We start from the raw sequence: 9,316 nt of genomic DNA, 5'->3' as shown, positions 1-9,316 counted from the left end.
GGGAGCAGCGGGCGGGTCAGGAGAGGTCTGCCAGGCCATGTGGATCTCCTCCCGGGCAGGCGGGGATCAAAATCATATGGAAGTGGCTTTAGCTTCACAGTGCTGTGCTTTAACCCGCTGCACCACCAGGGAGGGCCCACTGAGAAGGATCTTAATACTTTTTTTTTTTTATGTTTTTTTTTTTTTTCTTCTTCTGGGACTCCTGTGATGTAGGTTTTACTTATCTTTAAGTTATGTTATAATACTCTTACACTATTTTCATTTTTTTCCTTTATTTTCTATTTGTGTGTTTTCAGACACTGTTTTCAAGCTAACATTACTAGACTTCATCTACTGTTGAGTTCCTCTACTATAACTTTAGATATGTGTATATTACTGTTTTAAATCCATTAGATCTGATTATAGCAGTCTCATATTTTATATTTTACTGAGTTCTTGTTTTACATCTTTTTTCTTTCATTCTTTTTTTTTTCTTTCTTTTTTCTTAATTCAGTAAGCTTGGTTATGACTGCTAAAGTACTCCTCAGTCTTACTTTGTTTCTGCAGGATTAAGACTTTTGTTGCAGATGTTTTTCCTCCAGCACTTGTGATATGTTCTTTTTCCTCTTTTTGTTTTGATTTTTAAATGTATTGATTATAATAATATGTTTTCTTACTGCTATAAATCTACCTTATATGCCACTTATTACATTCTGGGCATACTATGAGGCTCTTTAAACACTGTCCTTAACTATAATTTATTTCTTGCCTCCTGTGTTTGCACATATTCAGATTAACAGGGCAGTGATGGCTACAAGGGCAATAGGTAGAAAGGGAATGGGACAGTAGTGCACTGAGTGGTTGAGTCTAGTTAACCAAAAAATCCACCTTTCTACTGTGCTGTATGTAACCAAGTTGTATGGTGTTGAACCAAATTCTCCCCTGCGCTAACCCTTAAGTCAAAATATCTCAGAAAAAGTCATTCCAGCCGTAACCTCCATGCTGTGATTAAACCTTATATGTAGTGCTGGATTAAAATTCTATTTGAAATGCTCCTACAAATTCAGAATGGAGCCATTTACCTGGGGAAAACATAACTATCATTAAGGTCAACTATGTTTAAATTCTGGTTAGTAATAACTTCTAGATGTTAACTTGGTTTTTGTCCAAGATTGGTGAACACAGTTTTTCACATACCAAAGTTTCAGGATGGAATTAGTAGCCTGTTACAGGAGGTAGTCATGTGATCTATGCTGCCTTTCCCTACTGTTTTAGAATTCAACTGCTCTAGATTTGAGCCTTCAGGCTCAAGCAAGTAATTGGCATTCTATAGCCTTATTCTACTTTTCCAGCAATGAAACTTCTCTCTTACAAAAAACACTAATGCAGTGTCAGATTTCCAGATTCTCTATTGTGAGCCGCTGTACCTGAGTTAATAGCAACAGAGGAGTTGCATTTACAAAATACACCATTCCTTTTTAATAGCACAGCCATAATTTAGCAGTATAGCTGCAAACACCATTTTAATTTGTTTTTCTAATCTTGTCAGATCATCACTCCTTATATGTGTGGCAAATGTCCATTCAGAGTCCCAATAAGTCAGGTATTGTTAACTTTATTCTGTTGCAACTTAGTTCTGAATACACTGAGGAAATTATTCTGCCATCTTGACTGCAGATGTCAGCTTTGTAAGTTGTAAGTTATAAAATTATTCATTATTGTCCAATTCACATGAATGCACTAATGCTACTACATATCTCTCTCTATATTAATTAAAATTAAAAAATAAAGATATATTTGTTTATGCATACAGAACTGAGGTATGGGCCAGAGGTGCAGGGGCAGTGAGAGGATTCACCAGAGACAGAGTGGGGAGCAGAACAGACCAACTGACAAAATACACTGCTGAAAGGAACAGCAGGCAGGTCAAGATAAGTCTGTGGCACCATGTGGATCATCTCAGGGGCGGGGATAGAACTTGTGCTGAAGTGGCTTTGTCTTGCTAGTGCTGTGCTTTAACCTGCTGTGCCACCAGGGAAAGCCCACAAAAGATATTTTTTTTTAAAGATTTATTTATTTATTCATATAGAACTGGGGTACAGGCCAGAGATGCGGAAGGTGAGAGGTTTCACCAGAGACAGAGTGGGGAGCAGAACAGGCAGATCGATGAAGTACACTGCTGAGGGGAGCAGCGGGCGGGTCAGGAGAGGTCTGCCACGCCATGTGGTCACCTCCGGGGCAGGCGGGGATCGAACTCATGCGGAAGTGGCTTAAGCTTCTCAGTGCTGTGCTTTAACCTGCTGCGCCACCAGGGAGGGCCCACAAAAGATATTTTAATATTACTAAACTTGTTCTTTTCTAAAATGTGGGCTATAAAAACACAAGCACTCCTTTTGTACAAGGACAGTCAGATGTTTTTGCCTCCCATAAAAGGAGTAAATCATCAACATCTAATCATTAAAAAGGCTATTAAAGTTGTTGAAATAGGAAAGTTCAGGGTGTGTTAATTTTTGGCTTCATTAGTTGGTTATACTTTCCTTAGGCAAATGTGAAGTGTATACCAGAGAAAACTCTGTTGAGCAAGTACTGTATGTGTTTTTAAATGGTACAATACGTATTTTATGTTGACAACACATTGAATCTGCTTTCACCACAAGATTGTATAATAAAACTGATAGTAAAACATACCAGTAAAAATACCTGGTGAAGAACTATAAGATGTTATGCTGTGTTAGTTATATATTTGTGAATGTTGCAGTTGCAAAGCTTAACATAATTCAAAATGTTATCCTAAGGGGCCTCCCTGTTAGTGCAGGATTTAAAAAACAGCTTTATCAAGGAATCGCCAGCCACTGCAGCAGCATCAGTTTAATTCCCAGCTGCCAGTAAGCTAACCCACATGGTGCAGCAGACCTCTCCTGCTTTGCCTGCTGATCTGCTCAGCAGTGTATTTCAGTTAATCCACCTGTTCTGCTCCCCACTCTGTCTCTGATGAATCTTCTTACCCCCCCACACCTCTGACCGATCCCCCAGTTATTGTATGCATACGGAAATAAATCTTAAAACAAATTAACTGAATATTTTATTATTAAATTAGATTGACATTATGTGTGAAGTACATTAAATGAGAAAGAAGTTTCTTTTTGAAATATTTATTTATGTATCCAGAACTAGGATATAGGCGAGTAATGAAGGGGCAGTGAGAAGATTCACCAGAGACAGAGTGGGGAGAAGAACAGGCAAATTGATGAAGTACACTACTGAGAAGATCAGTTGTTGAGACAGGAGAGGTCTCCTGTGCCCTGTAGGTCATCTCCCTGGCTGGGTATGGAACTCATGCTGGAGTGGCTGTGGCTAACTTTATAGTGCTGCACTTTAACCCATTGTGCCACCAGGGAGGACCAAGAAGTTTCTTTTTAAAAATATTTATTTTTATTGTGCATTCAAGAACTGGGTGTAGTCAGAGGTGTGGGGAGGTGAGAGGATTCACCAGGGGCAGAGTAGAGAGCAGAACAGTAAGATCTAGTAGAATACACTGCTGAGGGGAACAGCAGGTGAGACAAGAGAGGTCTGCTGAGTTATGTGGGTCACCTTGCTGGCTGGAGATCAAATGTATGCTGCAGTGGTTGTGTCTAACATCATTGTGCTTGCACCATCAGAGAGGCCCAAGAAAAAGTTTCATTTTTGATATTCCCTAGTGAAATTATGTGAGCACTTTTAGCATATTTGTGTTTAAGACAAGTACTACAAGCACTCTTGGTAAAATGGTCAAATTTATGTTGCAATTTTTATAGTTGAAGAAAAAAAGTAAAACTAAGTAACTAGATCTGAGATATTGGGTAGGATTTCCTGTCTTTGCTGTGTTGTTTGCATTAAGATGTACTGTGTCTTCTGTATATTTTCTGGCTGTTTGAAGAAATATAAGCTGCTACATTTGTGCATTTCCTTTCAGTACATTTTAATTTAGCAGAAGATTAACTAATTGGAGATCATTTCTAGTGGTTTCTGTCATTTATTACCACTACTCAACAGAAGTCAGTAATATCACCTCCTGTTTAACAAGGTTAGAATCTTTTTTTTTTTAAGACCCATTTAAACTCCATGACAAGCTAAAATACCTCTACATGAATGTATATCATTTCTTAATAAATGGACATTTAAATTATCTTGTTTAAAATGAACTGGTTATTTTAGTCCCAGTTGTTGTACATGTATATTCCACTACTGTGCAAGTTGCTAAATAAGTGTGTATAACTGAATCACATAACATTTCAATGTAATGATTAATCTAGAATTTCATTATAATCATGTTGAGTTTTTATAAATGTAGCTGAAGGTTTCTAATATTAATTCTCTAAATATTTCCACAGCTACTGTATTTCTAAAGTAGATTTCTGTCTAATTCAGAAATGGCAAGAGTAATAAAAATTGTATCATTATTATATATTTTTATTTCATTGTAATTATATGATAACCCTATCATTGCTATATAATTCTATAATTAGGAGTACTGAATTAGTATGTAAGTATAAAATATTATTTAAAAAAATCCATTCTCTCATCAATGGGCAAGTATTCAATGCATATATGAAGCAAAAGTAAAAAAAAAAAGATTTCAAAGAGACGGGTCAAATTTGTGAGTAAAATTAAAGCAAGTATAAAAGAACAGTCATAAGAGAAAGCCAAAAGCCAAGTTCAGACAGGAACTTGTTATAAATTTAACTTCCTAGAAAAATAATAATGGTGAAGCCACTTAAGGTGAGAGGTAGATGCAACATGTCACACTTGTCAGTAATGGACATAGTCACACCCTTGTTTTTACATGTATTGACTTCAATAATGTATTTTTTAATATCATAATCTGTCTTTGACTAGACACTTGGGACTTTAGTCATGGTATAAAATCAACAAAAGTCACAGATAAGATGATTGCTTTTATATATAAATTTATGTGTATGCATATGCATGCAAACACATGTATGTCTATATAGCACTTATTTTCATGTATGTGCAACGATATCTGTTTTGCATTTATATGTAGGAAATGCATGTTCATATGCATATAATTTCATTTTTACATTCAACAGTATGCTGAGAATTATGGCTAAAGCACATGTGTATATGTGTGTATATAAATATTTAAGTGTATATACATATATGGGTGTGTGTGTACACACACTTCCATTTTAATTATTGCTTATTTTGATATGTAGATGTTTACTAATTTGAGGTTGTTTGTATACTTATTTTTGTTTTTTATTCATTGCCTATAAGACCTAAAAGCATATGTGTGTGTGTGTGTGTGTATTTGGATTTTATATGTAGTTTTTCTCTCTGTTATGTAAATTATCCTGGAGGGATTTTTTTTGTTTTTGAAGGGGAATTGTTAAGAAGTAATTATTTCAGTTTCTTTACAAATATAAAATTTACATTGTTTCAAATATGATAATAGAAAGTTAATTATTTAAATATATATGCCTGCTTAGAAATTGAAGAGCCTGAATAAATACAAGTAAAACTTACATGAAAAGGTGAAGCTTCCACATTTTCAATTAAAGTTAAGATCCTTGTAAAATTATTTTTATTTCTTATGGGTATACTCCTGGCTGGATATATATCAGAGTTATTTAGAATCAGAGCTTTGGAGTCAAAGAGGCATACATGTTGGGTCTTTCTGTGGTATATTAGTCCTACTTCTTGCACTGAACCTTATTTTCAAAATTATATCTATATGCAGTGTTATATAGTTTACATAATTATTTTGAGGAGTAAATGAATTACTGTAATATGAAAAATAGAAAATAACATTTAATTACAGTATTTAAATTTTAGTCCCCCAAATTCATCATTTATTCAGAAATGTATTTATCCTCATTTACTTATATTTCCATGAATTGCTTAAAACAGCTAAGAATGCTTACAGATATTATTACTATTGTGTTTATTAGCATTATATTTTACAGATAATGAATGTGGGTTTCAAAATTTAAATTCTTTGTGCAAGATCATATATTTAAGTAGTTAGTAGAGTCAGAATTGTGAAGCTGGTTTACTTTTTATTGTCGGTGTTTACAAATACACTATTGAAAGATGAGCCCTCAGTAAAAGTTAGCTATGACTCTTATCCTTATCATCACTATTTCATCTTAATGAAACATATCATAAAATTACTATATGCTAGAACTGTATTTTTTTTTTTTTAGGAATTCTTCATTATTCCTGTCGAGAGATGTCTGTGTTTTTATTATATTTATAAACATTTTCTATTTTATGGTTGTAAAATATACTATTTTTTTAAATAATGAAAGAAGGAAATTAAATGATAAATGAAAAGTAAACTAAGGCAGTAATAGGTATAAATTTGTATCTTACATTCTCTATTAAAATGCTTTCAGGGAATTTCATGATTTAAACTTCAATTATTAGGAAAAAAATCAAGCTATGAATTTCTAAAGATTGCATAATATGAGGCATTTAATGTATTAACTACTTTGTCCCACAAAAGCTTTTGTACTTGTTATATTGTCTTTCCAGTGTTCTCCCTGTAATAACACTTTGATGTATTATTCATCATTTTCATTTGGAGAAGTAACTACATTCCTGCTTAGCTCCCACATTGTTTCCAGTATAATGTGTTTCAGTAATAAATAAAGTGCATGCTTTAAGTGAAAGTGTACATTTTTCAAATATGTGAGTTTTCTTTGGTATATTTCCAGAGGGCATGACAGAATACTTATGTTATTATTTAATGTCAACACTCACTTCTTTCTAGGAGCAATTTTTGATGAATCTGCCAAAAAGGATGATGAGGTGTTTCGCACAGCAGTTGGTGACCTCAACCAGAATGAGGAGATCCTACAGACTGAGAAAATCACATTTTCGGTGACATTTGTTGATGGCAACAACCCTTTTCAAGCAGTTCAAGAAGGTAAAGTCCTCATATTGTGTTTTATTAATTTTGTTGGTTCAGAGTGAGATTAGATTGGTACAATGCCGTTAATTATTGGCATCATTTTTGCTTTACATTCCTTTGACAAGGTTGTTGTTTAGATATTGATCTCATAATCTGCTTCTAAAATATTATTTTAATTAAAATATGATTTGAAAAAGACACACATATTTACAAATAAGCTTTATAAAATCTATGACTTCAATGTAAATGAAAAATTCCTTAAATATTTTATTTGAACTTTTTTTTTATTTCTTTGTGGTGATTGTTTACCTTAAGCATTGCTAAACATGTGATGATATTTTAGGCTTTTTAATGAGACACGTGTCATTGTTGGATGAAATCTGCTAGAAAGTATATAAAAATTGAACATTTTGTACTGGAATCCTAACATACTGATCTAGGCTGGACATTCTGTAATTCTAGGGAATTAACAAAGTCTGAATAAATGTATACTTCACACCTGTGAGACTATAATTTGAAAATCAAAGTTAATTTTTTTTACCCCTAAATATGCCAAATATTGAAACACTTTTCTCTTTGTGCTCTCATGTGAGTTAAAATTGGCCATGACATCAAAGTCACACAGACAGAATTTATTCATGGTGTACGGAAAATATGTGTATGGATGAATGCTTTTATTGAAAGATTTTATATTAATAAGACTGTTACTTCAATGAAATAATTTATCCTCTAATTGACAAAACACTCATTGCTCATGAAATTATTTGTTGCTGATATCTTTTATATTTTCTCATGTTTATATATTTAGAATAAAATGCTAATTTTATTTATTAGCACATAAATAATTTAGTGAAGTGAGGCATTTTTTATTAAAAATCTTAAAGGGGTTTGACAGAAAAAAAGATGAGTAAAACATTAAATGAAGTGTGGTAGAAACCTTTAAATACATATATTGAAAAAGTGTACAAAACAAACATAAGTGTTTTTGAAAAGTTCCTTTTTCATTTGATGTACATGCATGTTCTACATGTAAGCCTTATTAGAATATATTTTTGGATCTGTAGTGGTTTACTGTTGAACTCTGTATTTAATTATGTAGTTTTTGCAAAAAAACTGTTGAACTCTGTATTTAATTATGTAACTTTTTGCAAAAGACAAGGTAATATTGTTTATAGTAACAGGTCAAATTGAATATGTTTACAAGTAGACATAGTATGTAATAAGTATATGAAATATGAAAGTCAGATTAACAAACTTTTAGTTATTCACATTTTTAGTTAATCTGAAAGTCAGATTAACAAACTTTTAGTTATTCACATAGTTATTCAGGTTTATCCTGATGATTTGGGGTTTTAAATTATGAATATGTTGAGTTTTTTATGTATTAAGAGCTGCCTGATTCATTATTAGGATTCAGCTAGCAATCTGGAAAATAACTAAAGTAGCAGCTATAGAAAATATCCAATGATGTAAAAGAATGAATGTACTAAGTAGAATGTTATACATCTTGAAGAAATCTCTATATTTCTTTTCAACTCTTAGTTTTAATGACAGGATTGACAGCAAAAAAAAAAAAAAAGAGAGAGAGAGAGAGAGAGAACTGATTTACTTTGGTGACTGTCTTGTGTATAATTAGATATCAAATATTGTAAAGCAACTGTTAAGGCATACTTAAGTATTTACGTTAAAACAGATCCATTCTGATATTAAAAAAATAAAGAAGATTGAGAAATGAAGAGAAATGAAGACAGCACAGTGGGTCTGAATAAATTTGTACCTCACACCTGTTTTTGCAAAGTATAATTTGAAAAGCAAAGATAATTCTTAATATGCCACAATTAATCTGTTTATATATGCTTGGGGTAATCATGTTGTTGCCAGCTAGTTTCTGGAAACATAAGTATACTTCAGAATAACAACTATGATTTGAAGGCCTTTGTGGCATAGAAAGCAGATTTCTATAAGTAAGAAGTTTTTAATATCCCATTCCATATATGTCAAGAAAGAAGAAATAATTTGTCTATATACCAGTGATCTCTGAAACTTCCAGGATGTTCTGGACCAATTGTTTGATGGTCAGCTCTAGCCAATGAATTTGAATTAAGTTCAAGGAAGCTCTGGTGCCAAATCATTTTATCATTCAATATCATGAGAGATCATGAGAATTTTGGGAAGTGAAATTACTTTGGTCTAGAATTCTTTTTGATAATTGACTGGATCAAAAATAAGTGGAAAGTATTCCACTTAATGAGAACAAGAAAAAAAATTCAACTTGTTTTATAACTTGTTTTATTAACTATTTTGAAGTTGTAATGTAAGAAAAATTTAAATAGTGTCATTAAATATACTGGTTTTCCTGTGATCACATATTTTAGCTTTACCATTAAATTATACCCCAAAGCTTCTTAAATTAACTACTATATA

At 32.6% G+C, this 9,316-nt stretch overlaps 1 protein-coding gene across 2 annotated transcripts in view; it reads left to right on the top strand.

Annotated features, from left to right (window-relative positions):
- Positions 1–9,316, top strand: part of GRID2 (glutamate receptor, ionotropic, delta 2) — a 1,454,036-nt gene that overhangs the window by 291,716 nt on the left and 1,153,004 nt on the right. For both annotated transcript variants that reach the window (XM_004681119.2, XM_004681118.2), the window contains exon 2: positions 6,752–6,907. In XM_004681119.2, the coding sequence (XP_004681176.1) occupies positions 6,752–6,907 (156 nt within the window). The remainder of the gene's footprint in view (positions 1–6,751; positions 6,908–9,316) is intronic.

The sequence above is a fragment of the Condylura cristata genome, unplaced genomic scaffold (genome assembly GCF_000260355.1).
Source record: "Condylura cristata isolate star-nosed mole 26May11 unplaced genomic scaffold, ConCri1.0 scaffold00012, whole genome shotgun sequence".
Taxonomy (NCBI): Eukaryota; Metazoa; Chordata; class Mammalia; order Eulipotyphla; family Talpidae; genus Condylura; species Condylura cristata.
Note: the sequence above shows the minus strand (reverse complement) of the source record. Positions and strands in the feature narration are given on the sequence as shown.